This window comes from Dipodomys merriami, unplaced genomic scaffold, assembly GCF_024711535.1.
Source record: "Dipodomys merriami isolate MVZ:Mamm:240054 unplaced genomic scaffold, mDipMer1.0.p SCAF_13, whole genome shotgun sequence".
Classification (NCBI taxonomy): domain Eukaryota; kingdom Metazoa; phylum Chordata; class Mammalia; order Rodentia; family Heteromyidae; genus Dipodomys; species Dipodomys merriami.
The window spans coordinates 20512064-20538387 of NW_027202604.1; the positions used below are offsets into that span (position 1 = coordinate 20512064).

The 26324-nt window shown below is 46.3% G+C and overlaps 1 protein-coding gene across 3 annotated transcripts in view; it reads left to right on the plus strand.

Moving 5' to 3' along the window:
- Positions 1-26324, plus strand: part of Ptprg (protein tyrosine phosphatase receptor type G) — a 693584-nt gene that overhangs the window by 605332 nt on the left and 61928 nt on the right. The window contains exons 13-14 of one of the 3 annotated variants that reach the window (XM_070018858.1): positions 10062-10194; positions 23076-23162. In XM_070018858.1, coding sequence (XP_069874959.1) covers positions 10062-10194; positions 23076-23162 — 220 coding nt within the window. The remainder of the gene's footprint in view (positions 1-10061; positions 10195-23075; positions 23163-26324) is intronic. The other 2 variants (XM_070018856.1, XM_070018857.1) reach the window with 2 other exon arrangements.

Below are 26324 nucleotides of genomic sequence, written 5' to 3' on the forward strand. Positions count from 1 at the left end.
ACTAGAGAAAGCTGGAGAGCATGTGTCCTTTCTCGAGAGGAGCAGGGAGAGCCTGGCAGTGTTCAGCCTCTCTGGGAGTGGTGATTCCTACATTGACCACTGCCTGGGAGCCTGTCCTGGGACCGGACACTTCCTCCGGCCCAAGCCTCTTTGAGCATCTCTTCAGCACCCAGCCATCAGCTGGATGTGAGCTATATGGCAACCTGGCATGTGGTCCTTCCTCCAGAGCCTCAGCTGAAGGAGAAGGCAGATGCTAAGCCAGGTGCTACAGTAATATGTTCTTGGGGGGTAGGGGAAGAAGGAGGGTATGTCCCTGGCCAAAACATTTCAGAGTGCACAGTCTACAAACACAGCCTCGAGTTCTGGCATTGTCTGGTTTTGTTTTCTTAAGTAAGGGAAACTTTTTTTTTTTTTTTTTCAAATGGAAACTTGCGCAGAATTCCAGGGTGTGAACCTTCACTCGCTCACTCACTGCAGGCTCAGCCCTGGGCCGGCCCAGGTCAGTCCCTAGCAGCTGACAGCCTACAGCCAGATCTCACCATAGCCTGCCGTCGGGTGGCCCTCAAGCTACAAGTGGACTGACTAGGGTTGTTTGTCTGACTAGGGTTGTTTGTCTGCTTTGAGCTAGAACAGAGCCACCCCTACTCCTCTGGTGGAAAGCCAAAGGCACCTCTTTGGAATCCTCAAGCTCTATGGAACCCAACTTTAAAAGATTTAACTGTTGAAATAATGATGACATTCTTGGTTCACATGTGTTCCATGCAGACAGAGAAGTGTAAGCCCCTTGCCCTACAGCACCCCCTTGAGGGCCATGATGATATGGTTGCCATCCAGTGAGGAGGAAAGCAGGGCCCAGGATGATCTCTTGACTCCATGGTACCTGGGAAGGGCGCATCCCCAACCTTGAACTCCCTTTATGCTATGGTACTAATCCTACAATGAGTAACCCAGATGGTTGCAGATGAAATATTAATTATTAAGTGAACTTCTGTTGTATTATTCCTAGGGATCGAGCTCAGGGCCTGGGCTCTATCCCCGTGCTTTTAAACTCAAGGCTACCTCCCTGGTACTTGAGCCACAACTGGCTTTTTGGTGGTTAACTGGAGATAAGAGTCTCATGGACTTTGTTGCCCAGGCTGGCTTTGAACCTCCATCCTCAGTTCTCAGCCTCCTGAGTAGCTAGGATTACAAGCATGAGCCAGTGGCGCCTGACTTTAAGTGAATGTTTTAATGTGTGCTTCTAAAACCCTACCAGTTTTCCACTTACACAGGGGTTCTCTTATCAACAGCAATTTTGGCCCTTCCCATGAGGCAAAGTTGGGAAGCTTCTGGAAACATTGTGCTTGTCACACAGGGACAGGTTGTTCCTGATTTCTGGCCTGATTTCAGAACTCTGGGCTGCCCATTTCCCCAGTACCCACTTTGGATAAAAGCGCTTACCCAGCCACTAAATGTGGTTGGATATCCTTCTTCAAAGTATCTGGATCCTGGGAAGTATCTGTCAATGTTTCCCTTCTCCCAGCGCCCCCAGCCTTAGAACTATGACATTGTTCATCCTAGAACCCTACTAAGGAGACTGCAGTCAGGAATTTAGGTTGTAGGGACTGGTTTCTTTGACATAAGGTAATGAATGGCATTTGTCCCCAACTAATCTGAGAATCGCATGATGTTACAAGAAAGTGGTTATGGGGAGGGGGCAGTGTTCTAAGATAGGACTGGTTATATTTATGAGATTGGGAATTGAATTAGGAATTGCTAAATTACACCATAGATTTCCCAGCGTTTAATAACTATGGCAGAGCATCATTCTCTCAGTCTGATGAAGCAGGCCTGAGCACTGGGGAAGAGCCTTGTTCACTATTACCAAGAGAGGCAAACAGTGCTCTCATTTGACTCATGTGGGCTCACACAACACAGCACCAGGGCTGTCCTGTCACAGTAGAATGTGTGTATCTGGAACCAACACATTGTCCCGTTGCCACAGTGGCTCAGATACCCTCAGGGCTCCAGGAAGAAAAAAAAAAAAAGGAATATCTTGTAGCCCTATTTAAAAAAAGAAAAAGTTGTCCAGTCACTTTCCACCTGGCAGAATGCCTCTATGTTAAACATGTAAAAAAGTAATAAAAATGTGAAGAAATGAGCCGGGTGCTGGTGGCTCATGCTTGTAATCCTAACTCCGGGAGGCTGAGATGTGAGGATCATGTTTCAAAGCCAGCTTGGTCAGAAAAGTCCCTGTGAGACTCTTATCTCCAATTAACCACCAGAAAACAGGAAGTGGTTCTGTGGCTCAAAGTGGTAGAGCACTAGCCTTGAGCAAAAAAGCTCAGGGACAGCAGCCAGGCCTTGAGTTTCAGGCCAAAAATAAATTAATAATAATAATAAGTGAAAAAAAATGGGACCCCTTTTTTGTGTGTTGCTTAGTGAAACCATCAAAGTGCATAGTTCCCACAAGACACAGTGCAACTGTCCCTAAAAAAACTTGAAAATGCAATGCCCCTAGGATCTAGCCATTCTACTGCGGAGTAATACATCCAAAAGAGGTTTTGAAGGGATATTTTCACACTGTGTTTACAGCTGCATTAATCACACACATCAAGGGATAGAGGGAACTCTTGTTCATCCATGGATGAGTAGATAAACAAACTGGAATATCACCTAGTGTGTGTGTGTGTGTGTGTGTGTGTGTGTGTGTATGTGTGTGTGTGTGTGTGTGTGTGTGTGCGCGCGCGCGCGCATGTGCGCTCACATACATACATGTTGCAGTTTGAACTCAGGGCCTGGTGCTTGCTAAGCATGCAGCCACATCCCTAGCTCTTTTGTCTTTAGTTCTTATTCACATGGGGATCTCACTTTTTTCCTAAGCCATCCTGGACTGAAGTCCTCCTGATATTTCTCACATAGCTGTAATGACAAGCATCTACCACTGTGCTCAGCCTTTTTTTTTTTTTTAATTGATTGAGGTGGGGATCTTTTGAATTTTTTGCCTGCGCTGGACTCCAACCATAATCCTCCCCATTTCTGCTTCCCTAGTAGCCGGAATGACTAACGTGAGTCACCACATTGCACATTATTATCCAGTCTGAAAAACAAATGTGGTACGTTGTGGATGAACCTTGAGGACATTATCCTAAGTGAAATAAACCAGTGACAAGAAGACGAAAGCCTTGTGATTCCACTTGTAAGAACCTAGGTTAGTCATAACTCAGAAAACAGGAAGTAGAAGAGTGGTTGTCAGAAGCAATAAGGAGGACAATAAAAAGCTATGTTTGATGGTGACTGAGTTTTAATTTTATAAGATGAAAAAGTTCTGCTGTTTGATTGCACAACAGGATAAATATACTTAGCATTATGAAACTATAGAAATAGGTAGGATGGTACATTTCCTGTGTTTCTTAAAATTACAATTGGAAAAAATGCAGCCACCCTCATTTTTTTTAACATGGGTAGTTTGTGTGTGTGTGCGTGTGTGTGTGTGTGTGCATGTGCATGTGTGTATGCCTGTGTATGTGTGTTTGTGTATGTGTGTACTACCAGCACCGGTGCTTGAACTCAGTGCTTGAACTCAGGGCTTACACGCTATCCCTTAGCTTTTTTGTTTTTCTCAAGGATAGCATTCTACTACTTCAGCCACAACTCCACTTCTAGCTTTTTGATGGGTAATTGAACCCACACAGGCTTTGAACCATGATCCTCAGATCTCAGCCTCCTGAGCAGCAAGGATTACAGGCATGATACACTTCTGCCTGGCAGCAAGTATGTTTTTAATGAGGATGTTACTCAGAACCCATGTGGCATTGCCCCAGAGAGGGGCAGCCTGTTCGTTTGAACATACAGATGATGGTGCTTCTCTCTATCTCGCTGTGAAAGCTAGGACCATGCTTTGTCCACTCCCCGCAGTGTCCTTACAGATCCAAGCTAGTTTTAGTCCTAAAAGCATAAAGGTTCTTGTCCGGGAGCTGGAGCTGAGCCCTGATTTGGGGGTTGGGTGGGGAAGGAAGCATTTGAGTTGGGTCTGTCCATGTATGGCTGCCTGTAACATTTATAGTACATTGTACTCCGTTTTTATTTGCTTCTACTGGGATAAGAGCCAAGCCAGTAAAAGGCAAACAGCATTAATTCAGTGATGACATATGCCACTGAAAACTGTTTTTCTTTTCTTTTTTTTTTTATTTTTTTAAAAAGCAGAATGGAGGCACTTTATTCTGATTGTACTGGATGCAGAGCTGAGATGAATTCTGGGAGCAGATAGCTAAGGGTCTCCTAGATTTCTTCTGCATTCATCTGGAGAGCCTCGTCTCCAGTCTCATGCTCCCGGATTCACTTGGAAGCCGTTTTCTGCAGAAGGCATGCTCTCTGAGCCTGCATCCACAGAACCTGCCTGGTGCCTGACTCTCAGGAGCAGCTTTGTCAGCATTCTACCCGCCCACTGTCCCCCCTCCCCCCACCCCCTGCAATCACACCCCTTCTAGAAACTCTTAATAATTTTGTTTAATTTGTGTGGGTTGTGTGTGTGTGTGCGTTGTGTTTTGTCCTGGAGCTTGAACTCAAGGCCTTGAGCTCTCACATGGCTTTTTTTGCACACATCTGGGGTTTCGCCATCTTGAACCACACCTCCAAGTCTGGCTTCTTGCTATTTAATTGGAAGTAAAAGTCTCACAGATTGTCTTAAAGCTCAGATCCTCAGATCTCAGCCTCCTTTGTAGCTAGGATTACTGGTGTGAGCCACCAACACCCAGCTTGAAACTCTCAATAAGCTTTGAATGAGAGGCCCTACTGATTCTATTTGCATTTGGCCCTGTAAATTGCTATCATTTACAACCTCTTTGCATAGATTATCTCATTTAATCCTCATGGCTCCCTGGAGAGGGGGATATTAACATCTATCTCCTTTTGATAGAGGACAGACGCGTGGCTCAGTGATGAGCATTCATTTGCTCAAAAGCCACAACAAGAGACAAGTCGGAGCTTGTACCCAGGTCTGCCTGATTCTGATGTTCAAGACATCAGAATTACACTGCCTTCGTTGATGCAGAAGGTTTTTAACCCTCATTTTGCCTGCCACAGTGTACGTTACCCATATGCAAGTTACTGCATAATAACAATAGTACATGGAAAATTCTAGAAGCAAACAGTTGTAAATTGTGCACCATTCTGAGTAGCCTGAAGAAACTTGACAGAGTTTTGCTTCATCCTACTCAACTCTGTTTTCACATAGTATGCATGGCACTCTTTCTTAGCTACTAATAGCTATCTTCGTTATCAGATTGGCTGTCCCTGGTACCTGGTCCCCATTGTCTTAAATTACCCTCAGTTTACTTCATAATGGCCCCACAGCAGAGTATGCCTAAAAGAAGCCCTGAAGTGCTTCCTTTATGTGAAAAGACTTAATAAAAGGAAAATCATAGATTGGGTTTGTTAAGGAGCAGTAAGATATGTTGAGAGAGACCACATTCACATAGCTCTCACCCTAACGTGCTATTAACATGTGCTGTCTTTCACTATTAGTTATGGTTATTCTCATACCACTCCTACTTTCTGCATGAAGCTTTCTCATAAGCAGTGCAATGCATAGGAGAAAGCAATCTAGAAGGTTTGGTACTGTCTGTAGCATCAGGTATCCACTGGGGGTCCTCGGATGGATTCCAGAAATCATGGGGCTTCTCTAGCATTCCCTGGTCTCTGGGTGTCTTGGCCTGGGGAAGGTTCCTTGAGATGTAGAGGTGCGGACAGTGCAGGGTTCTGGGTGTCCTTAGTAGTTCCTGGCAGCTTGCTCCACAGATATAGCAGCAGGACAGGTGTCTTGCAGAAGGATGGCAGGAATGGGGGTCTTGTCTCAGGAAAGACTGTAAGGCTGCAGCTTCTTTGCGGGAGTGCCACAGTCAGCAGCCCCTGTGCCCACGCCCTGCATCCGAGGTGCCGCGTGGCTGTGACTCATGCATTCAGGTACGACAGGGAGGAGGAGTCAGAATCAGCGGACACCCGTCCCGGCACCATCTGCCTGGTGTGCCGTGCTGCGATGTTGGTGGGGAAGAGAGTCCGGATGGTGGTGATGGTGACGAGGATTATGCTTCTGCAGATGGCGGCGTTGACAGTCACAACAGCTAACGTTAGCCAGGTCCTGCCGAGTGCCAGCAACACTCTCCGAGTGTTGGACATGTACTAATTTAATCCTCACACCACCACCATCACAATAACAGTCCACAACATTATCTGCGTTGACAGAGGAGGAAACTGAGGCACAGAGAAGGTTGGTTCCCTTACCCAGACTTGTACAGCTAGTAAGAAGCAGAGCTTTCTTCCTGTTCTGCTGAAGGCCAGATGGAAATCCACCCTGCTGTAGTTAGGAACAGTTTGTACTTGAGTGTCCTGTCCACAAGAAGCAGCAAGCAGCACAACATAATGACGATGACTGTATTTACTCACTTCTAAGCATCCTACACATAATTTCTCAGTGAATGTGCCTAACCCTCCTATAAAGTAGCCTTTTTTTTCATCCCATTGTAAACCAGATTGGTTTCTAAGTGACTGGTTAAAGGTCACACAGGAAGCAGCAGAGATGAGATTTGAACCTGTGATCTTAACTACTCCACCCTCCAGAGATAACACAAACTGAGGCCATAAGGAGACCTCAGAGAAGATAGCTCCAGAATCAGGAGCAGGGTCCTAGAAGAGCTCCCAGGGGCCAGAGGAGAAGGGCATTTCTGGTAGTGAGAACAGCAGGGCAAAGGCAAAGAGGGGGCAGATAGGTGTGGTTAGAAGATAATGGGAGAGCCGGGCGCCGGTGGCTCACGCCTGTAATCCTAGCTACTCAGGAGGCTGAGATCTGAGAATCGCGGTTCAAAGCCAGCCCGGGCAGGAAAGACTGTGAGACTCCTATCTCCAATAAACCACTAGAAAACCGGAAGTGGCGCTGTAGCTCAAGTGGTAGAGCGCTCGCCTTGAGCTGAAGAGCTGAGGGACAGCGCCCAAGCCCAGAGTTCAAGCCCCATGACCGACAAAAAAAAAAAAAGAAGATAATGGGAGAGGATGCCACTCAAGGATGCTAGGACTTGGCTGTGCAGGGACTCAGGACCGTAGGCCAAGAGGGGCTCCTCAGGATAGTGACGAGATTTCAGGTCACCTGGAGATAGAATCCAGTTCTAGGACCCTAAGTACCATGATGACAGAGGCATGATGTGAACTTGAAAATGAAGTCGACATCCTCATGCCCCATGTGCAATTCAGTAGCTACTCATATGTCTATTCTTCATGGAAAAGGCCTCAGCAAATGCGACTGTCTACCAGGCTAGGAATCCAGCTGTGGTGGGCAGCGATTCTCTCCATTTCTTCATGTTGTAAGGTGCTGGCTGCAACTTGAGATCTCCAGACATTCCCCCTCCCCAAAATAGGACCCCAGAGCCCCACATGGTATGATGAAATGACTCTGAATGGTGCATCCGGAGTCTAGCCCAGCTCTGAACCTGGTTACCTTGTGAATTTGAGACCCTCACCCTGCCCAGACCTCCTTTCTGTCCCCCAGCAACACTGACACGCCCATGCTAATAGCTACAATCTTGTCTGGATCCTGGATCTCCCCCTGGGAGAACTTGGAACAACTCAACCTTGCAGAGGAGGAGGGAGGGCTCTTCCAGAGCTGTCCATGTAATTTCAGGAATAAATACAGTGCTAATTTCCCTCACAACAAGATCATTTCTCTGCCCCCAAGAAGGCCTGGAAAGTCTGCAGTAGTCTTACAGGATTTCAGATGGGAGAAGTACCGTGCAGCTGATACTTCCAATAACGGGTTAGAAATGCACGCGGAAGGCATTATTGGGACCGAGAAACCTTTGCGAGGGTTTAGGACAGAAGAGAAGGATTTGCATCCTGCCTGCCACAATCCCACAGGCAAGAATCCTTTTCTGTAAGGAGTGGCAGAGAAATAAGACACTGGGGGAGTCCCCTAGCACCTGAGGCCTTCCCAGGGTAAATACTGAGTTAATTGGACACGTGACCTGTCTATCAAGCCTCCTGACATTGTTTTCTTTTCATTAACAGTACCTGCAGGTCTTTAAGATGCCCCCCACCCCCACATCCACCAGATAATTGCCTGGCTGAGCTGACCCCTGATGGGGCGTCATAAATTCATTCTCATTTGCAACTCTGGTTCCTCACAAGGACTTCACAGTCAAAACACTCTATGTCTGATATCTGTCTCCCTCTTGTTTCAGCTACTATTACCATAGCTTAGATCTGAAACCACTTCCCCCCTAATTCAGCCTCCCAGGCTCTAGCTGATCTGGATTCTAATTTTCCCTCTTGGTCATGTATCTCTTGTGGTCATATTTTCACCTGGCTGACTCTCCATCCTTCAGATCTTCCCTGAGTGCTTCCCAGTGATTCCCAGTAACCTGTATTTGCATGCTGATTGCCCCTTGGGGGAGGGGGGGGCTGCTTCTTCTCCTTTAAATGACTCCTCCCCCTCGTGCAGAGAATTGCTTCTGTCTGAGGTGTGGCTCCCTCCCCATCCTGTAGCCCTGTGTCTGGCACACAGTAGGACCAGCTGGTATATTCATGCAAGGTAAAATGGGGCCCAGAGAAATGAGCTGGCACAGCCAGGAAGGCTACAGTAAGATGATCTGTAGTGGTTTTGAATCAGTGTGTTTACCCTGCGTGGCTCTGTGTGTTTACCTGTAAGTTGAAGATAATAAGGCCCCACCTGTCCCAGCGGCCTGTGCCTAAACAAAGGTGTTGGGTGGAAAGTCCCTAAGAGGAAACACAGTAAAACCCACCAGAACACACCTCCTCGCAGCTCCGGAGCCTTGCCCCTTTAAATATCTCTCAAGGCTAATTATGTCTTTCTGCTCAGCCCACCTTCCCTCCCTGGGAAACGCAGCCTGATTAGCCCTGCATTTAAGTCCATCCTGCAGAGGGGCACTGGGCCGGCAGTGTGCTGGCCTCATTTTCACAGAGCGGGTAGAATCCTTGCCCAGCACAAACCAGCTGCAGCCAGCTTCCGATGGTTCAAGCCATCCCTCTGCGTTCTCACCTCCTGTCTCCGCTCCCCCTCACCTCCGTACACCTGTGCTGTTCTCCAGACGCCTAGCCTGGCATCTGAGCTCCATTAGAGCCACCTGGCCATTTTCCGGTGCCTGGCCCACAATTCAAGAGAGACTAGGCTCTCGTGCTGAGGCTCGTGGGGGGCTGGAGCAGTGGAGAAAAACAGATGCCTGGGTAAGACGTCTTGGTTAAGGAGAAAATCCTGAACCCATTGGCCGACTTGCCTTGTTTAACGGCAAGCGTGCGGCTGGCTACTTAGAGCTGAGTGAGTGTGGCTTCCTGTCTTCGCTGGTGTGGGAGCTTTTGGAAGGATCAAGGGTAGGTTCTGGGCTCCTGGGAGCTAGAACTTTCACGGAGCCAGGCAGGGGAAGCCTGTGAGCAGAAGGGATGGGTGCAGACACCAGGGTGAGAGTATCATTGCCCTGGTCCCACACCCACGGCCGGCTGGCCCAGCTGGAGCTCCACCCTTGAATGGCTGTCCCACCCTGGCCCTGTCCAACAGAGCAGGGTGGAGTCACTGTGGGAGGACAATGGGTGGGAAGACAGCAAGAACCCATGGCCACTTGGTCCAGACTGGCTTTCCTTAGACCTCTCCAGAAACCCAGGGCACTTCCTGTGGACATTCTCCCTCTCCGAGCACTGAGTCGCATTGTCTCAGTGCATCCAGAGTTGGATGGGTTGGGAGTGTCTGTGGAGTCAGGTGGGTCATCTTCCTCCTGCCTAGCTCTTCTTACAAACATCTTACTTACAAACTTCATCAGCACATCCATCCTACTGGCCGGTAGAAATTGCCACCCGCAGAGGAGGCTGTATTCGGCTTTGGACAGAGCAGGACATAAAAGGACTGCAGCCTTCCCTTCCTGCTCCACCCCTCACCCCTACTCCTCCAGGACAGCCCAGGGTGAGCAGCTGAGTTCACTGGAAACCACACAGAATGGGGTGGAGCGCCACATCATGCTGGGGCTCCCCCAGGCGCGCTCCCTGGCCTGCCTTGGTGGTCTAACTGCGATGGTTTCTCTTGGCAGCAGAGAAGAACACCTCTGGAATGATAAGCCGGCCCTCTCCAGGGAGGATGGAGTGGATCATCCCTCTGATTGTGGTATCAGCCTTGACCTTCGTGTGCCTCGTCCTTCTCATTGCTGTGCTAGTGTACTGGAGGTGAGTGATGGAGGAGCTCCCACAGTGTGTGGGGGGGGGCGGGGATGAGCGTGGGGGGGGGGACATTGGCCAGGTGTTGCTCACCCATGGAAACTGAGCCAGCTAAGAGCTGGCTAGTGACAAGATCTTATCTCTGGAAGATGACACAGGCCAAAACATTTACCTTTGAGGTGCAAGCTTCCAGGATTTAAGTACCAAAGAGGTTTTGCCTGAAAAGCAGGGGGAGATCTAAGTTGAAGATTCCCAGCTTGGCTGTTTGCTGGATTCACATCCCATTTCCAATTTTAGTTTGTGAGCCTGCCAAGTGAGTTGCTAAGTTCCAGAGCATTTCCTGGTTCTCTGAGACCACATACCACTTGGCTGTAGCCACTGAGTAAGTCCTCTTCACCTTCATGCTGTTTTTATAGCCTTTTGCTGAAGATTAAATGGGATAGTAAGGATCCAGTTCGTGTATAATGTCATAGTTAATACTGGTGATATAAAAGTGGCAAGTGGTAAGCCTCCCTTCTGTGATGATTGTCCCGATGTGCCCACTGTGTCCCACCAGGGCCATTCCCGCTGCCTGAGTCTCTGTCGATATTCTGTGTTTTCTTAGCTAGACCCTCTCAGCCAGTTCACCTGAGAAAGCCAGGCTGGCCACTTGACAGGCCTGGCTGCTTGCCCCTCCCAGACCAATGTCTAACAAGCGTCACCAGGGAGAAACAGGTGTTGTCCTTTGATCCCTCCCTCCCTCCTTCCCTCCCTACTTTGCATTCCTTCAATTAAGGTTGAGAAGCTGCCACATGGATAGGCACCTGTAATACAAAGGTGAGCAACACAACAATTCCAGTTCTCATCGAGCCTCCAGTTAGTGGAGGATCCGGGCCAATAAACAATTATGATGTAAGTCCTGAGACGATGTTGTGTGTCATCGAGAAAAGAAAATCTGGGAAGAATAGGAACATAACAGTTTCATGTTCAGACTGGCGATGGAAAAATCTAAGCGGGGCAATGACAGATGAACAGGCCTCCATGAGGGAATCAGATGGGCTCCATCTCAGCCTAACCCCATGCTCCTCCAGGCAGAGGGAAGATCAAAGGCACCTGGGTGAGGGGCGGGCTGGCATGTTGCCGTGATGTAAGTGGCAGGAGCATGAGTCGAGAGGGGCAGAGTAGAAGAGGGTCAGGCTATGGTCAGCCTTGAGGGCCTTCGATGGCACGTTACCTGTGGCTATGACACCCACTGGGTTTGGTACAGAAGAGTGACATGATGGGACTTGATGACCTGGTTGCTGTGCAGAGATTGAAGCAGGGCAGGTGAGAGGCCGGCAAAGGAAACGGCTGCAGCAAAGCAACGGGAGAGCCGGTGATGGCAGGGTTGGTCCTAAGGCAGGGGGCAGGCATCAGTTGCCTGGAGATGGATTTTAAAGGTGAGATTCACAGAACGTACAGGCAGGTCTCCTTCCTGTGTGTCCTGGGGTCTAGGGACTAGAACCTGGGCCAACAAAAGGCACCATCTCAGGCTTCCCTCAGGCTTCTGATTGTAACGATAGGGCTGTCACTGCTGCTGACCAGGAGGGGATGAACTACCTCCCTGCCTTCCCTTTTCCAGGCAAATACTGAGCTAGAGATTTCTAATGCAAGTTAAAATGATTGTGGGAAATTAACAGGGACTCTTGGCTCTACTTGTGACTGGGATCTTTTTAGTCTCTAAGTCTTTGTCCCACATTCTTTTGCCAGACTACAGACACTATTTAGCCATCCCAGCATCAAGACACACTTTCTAAAACCAGATATGGTGACTCATAACTATAATCCCAGCACTGAAGAGGCTGAGGTGAGAGGATCTCAAATTCAAGGCCAGCCTGGGCTACATAGCCTGTCTCCGAGTGAAAACAACCACAGAAGAAACATCATAACCAAGTAGTTCTGACAAAAACCTCAGGACTGTTTCTCAGGCTCACCACTGTCATTTGCCCATCTGTGAAAAGACACCACAGAACCCTAGAAGGACCACATAGTCGAGCAGACACAGAGGTCACACAGCTAAAAACGAAGTGTTTACTGCCCACGTATTGTAGAAGAGAGTTGTGCCCCTAGTAAAGACAGCTTTTTAAACCCTACCAATCACTCAAGATGTGTGGCCTTCTTTTTACCTTGAGGAAATGACAACTGTTTATTGTTTCAGAAAAAGACCAAATGGAAAGTGTGTTAATCACCCTATGCCTAACATAATTTATAATAGTGTATGTGTATATTCTAAAACTTGGTTTCACTCAGTAGATTTGAGTTGTTTTTTTAACCGAATTCTCAATGCCAATAGCACAGAGATGAGGGCTAAAAAGAAAATCCTTACGGAGCAAAGCAAATAAAATTGAATTAGTTTTAGGATGGATGAGTTGGCTAAGCAGGAGAACAGCCTAGAGGGGACAAGGGCCCTTTTTTCTGTCCAACTTTTTTTTTCCTTTTTATTAACGTGAAAGAAGGAAGCACTAGAGAGCTCCCAGAGAGAATTGGCAAGTACAGCGGAGACGTGTGTGTCCTTTGGCAGTGAGGGTTTGAAGCTAGAACAGCAGTGTTCTCTTGCCTTTTGAGACACAGTAAGAGTGGGTGATTGGCAAACGGACTTGACATAAGTAGAGCATGAGGCAGATCAAACCCTCCTTCCTGATCGTGCCTTTGATGCAGGCCTTGCTGACACCCACAGATGGGCCCAGTTCCTCGTGGCAGCACAACCATCACCATCGAGAACGGACCCTTCCTAGCTCGTATTCTGGGTTCTGATTGCATTCACTGGGAGTTGTTGACACTGTCACTTAGTGGATTCATGAAGTAGAGAAGCAAACCCAGGATTCCTGAACCATCCCTCCACCCATGTCTCATGGCACATGATGCTATAGGACTTGTTGGTGTTCAGTGGGTGGGTCTATCTCGGGAGCCAGGCATTGTAGCAAGCATTTGGGTGGCACAATTTCACCTGGTTCTTACCAGTATGTATGGTAGGCCTCGTGCCTGGACCTTCCCTTTGATGAGAAAGGAGAAAGGGAATTAGTATTTGTTACATTCCTATTGTGCAGATCAGGCGTAGGTACTGGGAGGGTCAGAGCCCTGTTATATTGTGCTAAAAAAAAAAAAAAATCTCCTTTCAAGCTGCTTTAACACAAGAGGAAGAAAATTGTGTTGATCCCGGAACTGCAAGTTTTAGGAGCATAATGCCTGGTTGGACCAGAGAATGGAACAAGGATATGAGGGCTTGGTTGGTGTGGTCTGCCTGTGTTTCCCCCACTGGAATCTCTCCGTGTGATCTCTCTTAGGCAGCCTGCTAACTCTTTCCATGTAGTTAACTTATGGCCCATGTTAATCTTTTGTCTCTACTGCCCAGTAGCAGGGATTTTTTTTTCTTCTCAAAGAGTTCTCATGAAGACCCAAGGTCGTGTACGTTATGATTGACATAGGTCAGTTGTCCATCCTCAGAGTCTTCTGGTATCCAGAGGGATGGAATGTGCTGGTCAGATCTGGTCTGTGGTAACTGTGGAGCCTAGAAGTTGAGTCAGTGCCCATGCCATAAAAACCATAAACTAAAAGCTGGATGTGGGGGTGGGGGGTGTACATTTTCCTCTAAGTACCATCCAGGCTCAGAAAGGCTATGAGTCTAGATGCTTCAGCTTCATGTTCTGTTATATATGGCATGATGAAGTTTATACTGTCATGTGGCATGGACCATTTACAGCTTCCTACTGTTCCTGCCTTGCATTAGTGGATGAGATGATTCAAGGATGCAGTCTCTTGCCCTCACCATCCATCGGAAGAATGGGCAAGCACATATATAATAGAGTATGCAGAGTGGATGGAGATGGATAAGTCCCAAGTTGGGCTTCAGTATAGCCTGGGAGGGAAGTTGAGGTCAGCGCTCTGTAAGATCTCATATCCAGGCAGCTGTGAGTCAGGAGAGGAGGGCTTGAGGATGAGTCTGGAGAGAGTAAATATGCCTGCTGCAGGCATATGCGTTTAACTTGGAACAGTGTGTGGGAAGGGAATGTAGCACAGCAAGAGCCAGATCAGGAAGGCATTGGGTGCTACCTGAAAGGGTGTGTGCCTTGCCCTGAGGATGAATGCAAGTCATTGAAGGAGCTGGTGATACAGGAGGGCAAGGTCCAAGAAAGGAGATGCTGTCAGCAGTTAAGTAGAAGCAGGGGTCACAGCCTGGATTAGGAGCCAGCCTCTAGCAGACCCACCACCCCTGTGGCTAGAAACACAAACATTTTTGTTGGTTGGTTTGTTGGTCGGTCGTGGGACCTAAGTGCTGTCTGTGAGCTCTTATGCTCAAGGCTGATGCTCTGCCATTTTGAGCCACAGACCCACTTCTGATTTTTCCGGTGGTTAATTGGAGAGAAGAGTCTCATGGACTTTCCTGCCTAGGTTGTGATCCGCTCGGGTGATAGGTGTGAGCTGCCAGTGCCCAGCTCAGAACACAAGCATTCTTACCAGGAGTCTTTGCATACAAATACACATCGAATGTAGCCACAGATAGGCAATGTATTAGTGGTATTGAAATTGCATAGGACTGGGCAATTAGAAAAATAGTTATCTGCAAAGGGGTATTATATGAAGTCCCAATGAAGTGCCAAGTACAGAAGCACTGCTTTAGGTTAGGGATAGGGGTAGGAATCCTCCCCCAGCCTCAGTTTCCTGATCTACAGGTTAAGAAGTGTGCCCCAGATCTCTTGGGAACCTTCACTTCAGTGTAAATTGTAGGAAATACTTGTCTCAGTGACAGTTGGATGGTAAAAATGAAAATGGTTGTTGAGTTACATTCACTCTGACTTTATTTCTGGGTATGTACCTGAAAGGAATGGTTTTATAACATGAGATACACAAAGTCTTGCACTGGTGGCTCATCCCAGTAATCCCAGCTACTCGGGAGGCTGAGATCTGAAGATTACGGTTCAGAACCAGCCAGAGCAAGAGTCCATGAGACTCTTACCTCCAATTAAATAGAAAAAGCCAAAAGTGAAGTGTGACTGAAGTGATAGAGTGCCAGCCAGCCTTGCACAGAAAACACTCAGGGATAGTGCCCAGGCCCTGAGTTCAAGCCCTTGAACTTACACACAAAATTATATGACCAGGTTTAGGTAAATGCCACTCCTTAGATTCATAGTCACGTTGTATAGGTGTATACAATTTCCTATCTGCCTGTGGCATAACACAGTATTCGTAAGGAACTTTTGGAATTTCCTTGTAGAGTTCCTTCTTTTGAAGCTCAGTTGTGCAGAGTATCCTAGAAATAGCTAAAAGACATCTGTTTAGGGCTAAATATAGTGTAAATGTAGGTTAACCAACTGAGCAGAACTACTTCAGGCTTAAATACAAAAAAAAAAAAAGGCAAGAGTACTATAAAATTAATGGAATTGGCTTGAATGGTGTTCCTAATGGGACTAAAGGCAATTAATTCCTGAGGGGGCTGTCCCTGAATAACCAGGTTCAAGACAAGACCCAACCCCAAGTCAAACAACGTGAACACCCAGTGGCCAGCCTTGTTCATGGAATAAGCTTCCGGAGCAGCTGCCCCAGACCAGTTGCCCGACAGATCGAAGTTTAGGTTCTCAACCATGTGACATCTGACAGGGTCAGGGCAGTCCTCCACCACTGTGGCTCGTCTTTCTGGGAAAGATATGCAACAAGCAGAGAGAAAATGAGTAGGCAGGTGAAAACTTCCTTTCGCTCCCTCCTGGCCACAGGTGGTCACAGAGCTGCAACAACAAAAGATAAGGTAACAGGGTGTGTGTGGGGGGGGGTATACATGGGAGTTTGGGAAACATTGCCACAAGTGCTCTTGAATATTCAGGCCCACTGGGATCATTGCATTCAGCACCTATTTCCTTTAAAAAGACACCTTTAAGCAACAAATCATTGTTATTTCAGATTTGACCCAAAGTAAAAATAATACAGGTACAGACCTCAAGACACCTGTTAGGTCAGAGATCTCAGTGTCAATCAAGCAACTATTAGAAACAGGTCACAATTTGGATCTAGAGGATGAAATTTACCTGCAGATTTATCTAGCTTACAAGATAGGATGCTATGTTACCATTTTGAGGGGGACCTGCAGAGTTCTGTTTTGCAGAGAAAGAGAGAAGCTCGAATCTGTAATGATGCAGAAGCTGAAATGAAGCTAGGAAGGAATGCATGCAAAGTGGTTATAGACAAAAGCCAGAGTGGTAGGGCAGCTGATAAAAATAAAATCGGCTAACAGCTTCCGCTCGTCTCCTTTCCTAAATGGAGCTCTGATGGGTGCCTTATAAATATTGCAACCCCTAACTGCCAGGTTCAGAGCTCTTGAAGATGAGGGAGAAGAAATCAATTCAGTAGCTTTTGAAGTGGGCTGTTTCGGCCTTACTTGTCAAGACAGGAGCAACACACACCTTTTGAATGAAAGTGTCAGAAAGCAAATTCCTTTAGCTGCGACTCCCCAGCTTTACCAAGACAAGCTGTTTATATGCTTTAATGTTCCTGAAAAGACTTGAAGCAGCACAGCTGCTTCCACTCAGAGAAGAAGACACATTTTGGGAAGGTATTTTGGCTTTGCATAATTTGAGATCAATGTCGGACTATGAGTCCCATATACAACCAGTGTGCTCAGGTACGCCACTTGTTGAGTCTCTGGGCTCAGAAAGAATTTAGTTACAAAGAGCAAAGCAATTGTGTAGTCTTAAGATTATTGGTATTACAAAAAAAATCGTGTGTGTGTGTGTGTGTGTGTGTGTGTGTGTGTGTGTGTGTGTGTGTGTGTGTGTGTGTGTGTGTGTGTGTGTGTGTGTGTGTGTGTGTGTGTGTGTGTGTGTGTGTTCGCGCCAGTACTGGGGTATGAAGTAAAGGCCTCATACATCTGCTTAGCACTTTTACTCAAGGCTTGGCACTCTACCACTGTAACTACATCTTCACTTCCGGCTTTTTGCTGGTTAATTGGAGATAAGACTCTCTTGTATTTGAATGCAATCCTCGGATGTCAGCCTCCTGTGTAACAAGGATTTCATCTGTGAGTAACCTGTGCCCAGCTCCTTCTGGAATTCTGAGGGACATTGAATACATCTTTCTCTGTGATGAACAAATTGTCTTCCTAGAAATAGCTTTGTTTATCTTTAGGCCTGGATAACCATGGCCCTTTTATTGAATTTTCTCCATCGCAGACATGTGTTCAGGAGGTTATATCTCAGGATTTAGTGCTATTTGTGTGGGGTGTATGTGTATATGTGTATGTATGTATGTATGTGTGTGTATGTGGGTGAATGCCAGTCCTGGGGTTTGAACTCAGGGCCTGAATACTGGCTCTGTGTTTTGTTTTGTTTTTTTTTTTGCTCAAGGCTAGACCACTTGAGCCATAGCTCCCACTTTGGACTTTTTTTTTTTTTTAAGTGGGGGAATTCCTAATTGGAGATATGGGTCTCACTGAGTTTCCTGCCCAGGCTGGCTTTGAACCTAGATCCTCAGATCTCAGCTTCCTGAGTAGCTAGCATAGGCATGAACCACTGGTGCTCATCAGTGCTCCTATTCATTATGCAAATCTGAAAACTCAGGCTGACGTGGTCACATTATTTGACTTCATATCCCAATGTCTTAGCCTTTCCATTATCTTTCCTCTGATGACTGGGCAGTGTGCCTGGAGAGAAGTATATATTCCTCGCCCAGCTTACAATGGAAGTGCACCCTTTGCATGTCAAAAAGACACTGCAAGGAAGGAATTTGAACTGACTTCCTCATTGAAGTGCTCAACTGGCTTGAATCTGGTTGGTCAGATAGCAACTTCAGGAACCAACTATATCTTCAGGTATTCTGGAAGCTGGGCACACTGTCACTGTTCAGTTACATTTCCATTACTTTGCAATTTCTTTCAACAAATAGGGGCATCTGTGTCCAAGCCAGCCTTGACCAAGATCCTTCTCTTGATGCTTTCCACAGAATGACAAGCATGTACCACTATGTCCAACTTTTACTAGTTAAGATGAGGTCTTGCAACCTTTTAAAAAAAAAAAAACTGATCTAGAACCCTCTTCTGACTATGTCAGCCTCTCCAGTAGCTAGAATTATCAGCATGAGCTACTCAGCTTACTTGGAATAGATTTTGCTGTTGAATAGTATGGTGTGTTTGGTCTGCCTTAATCCCAAGTGATGAGTACTGGTTCCCTAGTTGACAGAATATCTTGTTGATTGTAATAATTCCAGTCTGGGAAAGACTTCCCAGAAGGATAAAGCAGCTTCTCAAATTCAGATAAGTCCACAGATTCTGGATCAAAAGACTAGAAACTTTCTCCAGGGAAATTGTAACCTTCCACTCAGGTTTGTTCGACTTTGATATTAGAAAGATTTTTTTGCTCTGATCCAGCAAATGTATGTCCCTCTTGAGCTCATAAGTCAGTCCGGTGGCAAATTCAATCAGCACCAATGTAGCCTCCTGCACAAATAGAAAGAGGTCTTTCTTTTCCTCTGAGTTCCATCTCACAGACTTTCAGGGATTTTTGCCATGTGTCGGTGCTTCCTCATTAAGAATGCTGTTCGTGAAAACAAATGAGTTTTGTTGACATTGCAATGTTTTTTTTTTCTTCCCTGGATGTTCAGTGGGAGACAGAGTGTAATAAATATGAAGGGATGCAAACCGCAAATGTGTGGGGGATTCGTGTTGGCATGACGGGAGCTCAGGCAAACAGACAGATGCATGTGGAAGTCGAGTGTAGGCACGTGGTAGCGCGCCACCCGAGCCCGAGCAATGACTGACCACATGTGCCTCTTGGGAATGTGGGTCCCCCTTGTATTCCCACCACTCAAAGTAGCTGCAAGCAGGTAGGTGCTGTGCTGTCTCCATGCCCCTCTGCCCTTGACGCTAACACTTCCCCTACTAGCTGGCTGAGGATTCGCATTCTATGTTTGCCTCCCCTACACCCCCACCAGCAAAGTCATCAAGGAGACCAGTGTGGTAAGAGGGACTTCTTCCAAACAAGGTGACTATGAAGGGACAGCAAAGGAGAAATACAACTAATAAAAACCCTCCAATAATAGTTGAATTAATGCAAAGCACCTGTTGCTTAAAAAAAAATAATAAGTGCTAGTGACAGAACCCAAGCTTACCCAATGCTCGATGGTGAGCTACAGCCACATCCTCTCAGCCCTTTTTAAATGTTTGTGTTGAAATGATGGGTCTTGCTGAGTCTGGCCTTGGACTTATGATCCTCCGACCTCAGCCTCCCAAGAATCTGGTATTACAGGAGTGTATACCAACCATACCCAATACATGGGGTATCGTTTAATTCTCAAGCAGCCACCTTTGGTAGCCTGTGGGTCCCAAGAGAAGAAAGGTTCCAGACAGGGAAATGGTTTATGTGGAATCATGGGGCTCCTAGGTTTTGCTACTCCTCACACCTTGCCTTGCTGCCCTTTATGGGTGAGTCCTTTTCTTCTCCTTGTATTCACCACTTCTTACACTTCGCATTAGTATGGGACACTGGAGCCTGTCCAGTAGACAAAGGTCGCACCTTGCAGAGGGTCCTTCCGCTCCCTTGTGGAAGAAGTGAGCACGCCAATAAACATTATCCCACAAGCCCAGTGTCCTTTAGATCAAGTTCTACATGTTGCTTTTGGAGTGCTGACTCTCTTGACATAACACGTGACTCACATCCCAGCTGCCTGAGTTCTTGCGATGAACAGTAAGATCCACAGATGTTCATCTCTTCTTCCCTGGTGGCCCTTGCAAGCCAGAGCTGACCCCATGGCTCCTCTGTGATGGGCAAGCATTTGCCAGCTGGCCCCAGCATCTGCTGATGCTGCTTTGCCCCCGCTGGCCCCGTGGCTTTTGGAGAGGGTTGGTTGGATTTATACTCCCCAGGCTGCAGCTATGATAAAGGGAAACAATGTGCTGTGGAAGGGATTTGACCGTGGCTACCGTGCAGTGGAAAGGAACCAGAGGCAGGGAGAAGTGGGTGTGTAGAACAAAGGGAAAGGACAGATGCTCGGGCAGAGGCAGCTGTCTAGGAGATGACCTAGAAGCATGGATCGTGGGGCCAGCGCTCCTGGAGTCCCCCTTCCTTCCATGCATTCAAAGCACAGGCCACCTTCACAGGAGCTTCTCCATGGGGCTCCACATGTACAAAGGCCCTGAGTTCAGTCCCCCACCACTCAGGGTCCTCTTGCGCTGAGAAAATGAGAATCAAAAGGTAGGTTTTATATAACACGACTCCTAAGCTTAGCAAAAGCGAAGCTTCCAAGGCATTTTCGGGGGCTTTGCGTATTGATGGCCTTTATTCTTTCTACAGAAAGACCATTTAGTGGACCACAGATGTTCAGGATATCACTCTTTCCTTTTAAAACTGCTAACTGCCTATGCAATTCGCCTCTTCCTAGAACTTGCATCTGTAGCCGTATTTCAAGGTTTTGTTTTTGGTGGGGTTTTTTTCTCTCTCTCTAATCATTAGGAATAATTTTTACCATTGAGCACCTGACAATGTGTCAAGCCAGTGAGGAGAGTTAAAGCACACTTCAGAATGCCAAAATCTGGCCTGTCTCAGAGGGTTGTCATTCATGATGACACTGTGGTGTTAAACTGTCTTGCTCCGAGATGCTGAAAGGAGTAGGGGCGAAGGAGCTTTTCGAGGCCTGTTGTGAGAGGTGGACAATTTTCTTCTTCTTTCTTCTTCTTTCTTCCTCTCCAGGCAACTAACTGTTCAGGGAGATCTGGGTCACGTGGTAGTAATGATTCCAAGCAACTTTTTACTCAATAACTGTTTCCCAAATGGCTACTCTAGGGCCTTTCAGAATTCACAAGAGCTGTCAGTTGTTATAGTAACCGGCCCCCTGCTGTCAAGTCGGCCCTGGGATGCCAGTGGAGGCTCTTGGAACAGGCTAACACACAGTCATTAGACAAAAGCAGCAAAAGGATACCCAGATAAAGGTTTCCATTTCACCATGCTTCATGATACTTTGAAAAACGGCAGCGACTGATTGTGCTAGGCAAGTGGTGGATGGGTGGATTTGTAAAACTTAGCAGGAAAGGGGAGATTTTCATGAGGGGTTTAGTTTCCTCAAAGTGACGAAAAAGCACCTCTGTTTGAATTCTCAGGATTGACCAGCATCCTCTCCAATGTTATTGATTGTATTGTAGGTCAGCATAGATGACCCTCCCTTTTGATTGCTGGAGATATTAATTATTGATTGTCTGACATTTGCTTCTCAGTGAAGTGTTGTCAGTTTACGGGTGGTAGTTTTAAGCGCCTGTGATTGTGTGTGAGAAAAAAGCTGCGGAGATGGCGGCTCTGCTCCAAAATTCCCCCTACAGTGAATCTGGCAGAATTCTGAGTGGGGCTAAGGGTTGAGGAAAAGTCTAAACATTTGAGGAAGCTGCAAGTTTCAAGTTTCTATGAAAATTTGTAAAAACATTCCAACACACTCGTGATTTCCTCAGATTAATGTGCATAGCCACACAGCCTATCCGTGATGTCTGGAGGACAGTCATTGTAGTTCCAGAAAGTTCTCGATAGAGGGAGACAAGAAGTTCAGAATTCCAGCAATCGCCCCTCTCCGCCCTTTGTGTCACATTCCCAACTTTTGGCTTCTCTACATTTTGACTCCTTTGCCAAGCACTTTTTACCCAATATGTAGCCTAATAATTACCAAAATAAAAACTTTACAAAGGAGGGGGGAAAGGGCCTGCTAGCAAGAATTAGATAACATTTACTTCTTGAAGGAAAAAAGCTGTTAAAGTTTTTAACAGAATTACCCACCTGACTTCACACTCCTGTGCACGATTCCAGAAAAGAAAATATCCACAGATTCTAGTTTAGGTAGGGGTAAAAAAAATCATTTTCAGCCGGGCGCTGGTGGCTCATGCCTGTAATCCTAGCTACTCAGGAGGCTGAGATCTGAGGATCGCGGTTCAAAGCCAGTCCGGGCAGGAAAGACCTCGAGACTTCTATCTCCAATAAACCACCAGAAAACCGGAAGTGGTGCTGTAGCTCAAGTGGTAGAGCGCTCGCCTTGAGCTGAAGAGCTGAGGGACAGCGCCCAGGCCCAGAGTTCAAGCCCCACGACCGACAAAAAAAAAAAAAAAAAATCATTTTCAGATTGTGGAGCTTGGGAACAATAGGATTCATTTCAGTGTGAGTTTCTCCAGCCCAGGAAATGTAGCTAATTAAATATAATCAAATACTTTGAAGTGTTCATTTAGCTCAAGTGTTCTTCATGTATGGTGGCAAGAAGTATGTATCTCAAGTCTATAGCCAATCATGGTGGCTGTGGTTATTTACATTTTAAAGGGAAACTACACAGAGAATTTCTCATTTAGTAATAACTTGCCAGTTCCTGTTCCTGTCTCCCTGGTATGTATTCTACAGTCTGTACTGTGTAGCAGGACAGCATTTATCCCAAGGTGATAGGAACGCAAGAGAAAAAGACAAACCCTGGATTTCTCTAATGATAACCAAATTTAGAGAAAGTTGCAACACAAGGGTAGGATACTGGCCATCAGCAAATACCTTCCCCTCTGTTAGTTGAAGCCAGAGGTGGTCCAGCAGATATCAGAATGAGAGGAATCATTCTTGTTAAAGTTCCAGAGTAATGCCACCTCCACCTTCCAATACATAAAGACAACCTGGAAGAGCTCTTTTGTATTTCTTGTTCCAGCATCAGAGACCTTCCTGAAACGTGCCATCTTTGAGTGTGTGGTTTCCTCTTTTGAGCTCCAGGCCCCCCTCTCTTCCCCCCCCCCCCGCCCCTCCACACACACACCTACCTCAGGAAAGGCCTGCCTGTCAGGGACACCTGTGTTGAAGGGGAGGGAGGGTATTTGTGTGGAACTCTTGAGTGGCCAATTGCAAATATTGTCTTCTACACCTGTTCTCTTTTGTTTTTTATCCATTTAGAGGGTGTAACAAAGTAAAGTCCAAGGGCTTTCCCAGACGTTTCCGTGAAGTGCCTTCTTCTGGGGAGAGAGGAGAAAAGGGGAGCAGGTGAGGGGCGGTCCAGCTTCAGGGGGGCGTCTCAATCGCCGGGACTGGCTTGCTGAATTCTTTTTTGTTTTTGTTGCCACGGGGTTTAAAAATGTCTTCTGGATAGCAAATGCTCATCCTCACCTGTTTTACCCCAACCTTCAAAAGCAAGATGTGCAAAAATATCAATTTTACAGTATGCCCTGCATATGCTTGCTTTGCTTTGTTTTGTTTTGTGGCTTGGGAGGTGGGTTTTATTTTGTTTCTAGATTGGTGCATACTGGGTGTGTTCTATGTTTGTATGTTGCATCCATTTTCTTTCAAAAATTTCAGATGTTTGCATGGTTTAGAGCTTCTTTGTAAAAAAAAAAAAAAAAAACAAATGCATGCACTTACCCATATAGGTGAAAACACATCTTCTAGAATACTACATGTGTAGCTCCTTTAGAGGTGAAGAGTAGGAAATGGAGAGAGAACTGGGCAAATGTGGATTTATCATGTGCTTTTTCATCAGAAAGGGCAACTTTTGATGAGTTGTAGATGATTTAAATACTGCATAAAAATTATTGACCTGGAGAGATTTGTAACAAACAATCTTAATCACCACACATTATAATGAAGGTCTTCATCATAGTTAAGTAAGGATTATTGTAGGCAAACTCTTGAATGTAAATGTAAGATTTTAAGATTACATTGATGGTGCATAGGCCTACTCAATGACCTAATGCCATAAGTAGTACTTTTCTTTCTTACATTTGATTTTTTTTCCATGTGCTGATTGGTCTTTATTGGTTGTGAGCAAAATCAGGTTCCTAAGATGAAATTCTGCTTATCTATCCTCTATAATTATATACACAGATGACATGTGAAAAGATTTGTATGGAAATTTTGACAGATTAATGAGAATATTCTCGATCTGTCTATCTTCTAACGTGCGTGGTGCAATGTTGGCCTTGCACAGAAGGCAGAGATTGGTAGTATAATTACCCATGATCTTTTTTTTAACTTGTTGAAGTTTTCAGTTTGTAAATAGATGTTCAAAACTCCAGTAGTATAAAAGTGAAATAGAAATCCTTCTTTATACCTTTGGATTCAAAAGATTTCGGTTAAGAGAGGGAAAATTCGGAGATCACTTGAATGCTTCTATCTAGCCCATAGAAATGTGGGTTTTAGTGCAGTTCTTACAAGAGCCAGCAACGCCTCACGGACCACATAGAGATAAATGCGTCTCAGGTTCCCCAGAGATAATGTTGAACTGTCCCATTAATGTACTTGGCCCCAGTGTGGGAGTGAACAGGTTGTGGCCATGCTGTAGACAATTCAATTAGACCCATGATGCTTTGCAACTGTATTATGTTACAAGGCACCTAGACCCTGTAGTCTTTTCTCTGCTTCTGAGTAAAAGGAACACAAGTAAGTTCCATGTAGGTCTAAGTTAAGATCCATTGTGGGAACTATGAGAATCTATCTGATTGTAAGTCAAATAGTGTACTACCCTCCCTACCCCTTTTTACAATGTAGTAGCTTTAAAAAAAAAATGATGGCCGGGCGCTGGTGGCTCACGCCTGTAATCCTAGCTACTCAGGAGGCTGAGATCTGAGGATCGCGGTTCAAAGCAAGCCCGGGCAAGAAAGACCGTGAGACTCCTATCTCCAATAAACCACCAGAAAACCGGAAGTGGCGCTGTAGCTCAAGTGGTAGAGCGCTCGCCTTGAGCTGAAGAGCTGAGGGACAACGCCCAGGCCCAGAGTTCAAGCCCCACGACCGACAAAAAAAAAAAAAAAAAAAAAAAATGATGGACTTTTGACTGAGATTCAGTGGTTACTTCAGGTCTACCATTTTCTGGCTCTGTGAATGAAAAGTATTCTGAACTTTGATTTCCTCATCTAAAAAGTAAGTCCATTGAATCTGGGTGTGATGGATCACACCTGTAATCCCAGTACTCAGGAGAGTGAGGTGTAAAGATGGTTAGTTTAAGGCCAGCCTGGGCTCCATCATGAAACCCTGTCTTGAAATAGTGAATTGTTGGCATTGTTGTGAAGACAGAATGAGATAGCACACAGGAAGTGGTTAGTGGGGGATATATGACTCACAGGACAGGAGGAAGTTGCACTTGTGAGAAGGTAAGGTAAGTGGCCAGGCCATACCCACTGAAGTGACTGAGCTGGACCCTCCACACTTATTGAAGTACTGACCAACTCCTCCTTTCTCTGTCCAGTGCTGGGCTTTAATATTCCATGAGGAACAAGTGGGCCAGGTAGATCCTGGTCCTCAAAGGTCTCAAAGGCTATCTTCCTTCTGATGCTGCTGTCTCTGCCTGCTCTGTTCCTCGGAGCCTACAATTCCCTATTCACACTTTGGGTTCTGTGTACCTAAGACCAGCACCCCATCTTCACACTTCCACCTCCATCTTCCTGCCCCAGGTGCATGGCCTGCTTCCTCCCTGCCCAGCTCCATGCTGCTGCTCTGTCCACAGCCCTCAGGAAGGCAGGGTGTCCCCACCTCTGCCAGGCTTCTGCTGAAGGCCGGAACAGCCAGAGCATCACTTCCACCAGCCTCGTTTTCTGCTCCCTTTGCCTCTTCTGTCCCTCTCACGTTCCACAGGGTGGCCACGGATCAGAGGAGAATGACTCAGGAGACACCCAAAGAGTCTGAGTTCCAGTGCATGAACTTCCTGTGGCATTCAACAACCCTTTGCCTCTCTATCCCAGTTGCTCACGTTAGCCCTCTGCTGGCAGGAGCGAGGACTGAACCCCTAAGGCCCGGAGTGGAAAGAATTGTTTAAGATAAAGCAGTAAAAGGAGAGAACTGGTTATTTCTCCCAGAAAGGAGAGGACAACATTCGACATGTCATGTGCAAAGTATTAAACTTTTCCAAAAGGCTTTGAATGGCTAATACTCAATACAAAAAGCTTAAAGTCATATATACCCCACTGTGTTGTTTCCTGCCTGCTCACAAATAGCTCCCCTTGCTAGTTCACCCACTGGTTTTCCAGCGATTGTTAGAGACATAAACACATAGGAAGCCATGTTCTGCTTTTACACAGAACAGGCCTGCACACATTACCATGCTCCTTAGATTTGTACTTAGCCTGATGTTTCTCTATTCCTCTCTAGTCTCCCTATTTTATTTTTTTACAAAAGCATGGTAATTTTTTTTGTATAGCTATGTCAAGACTTATT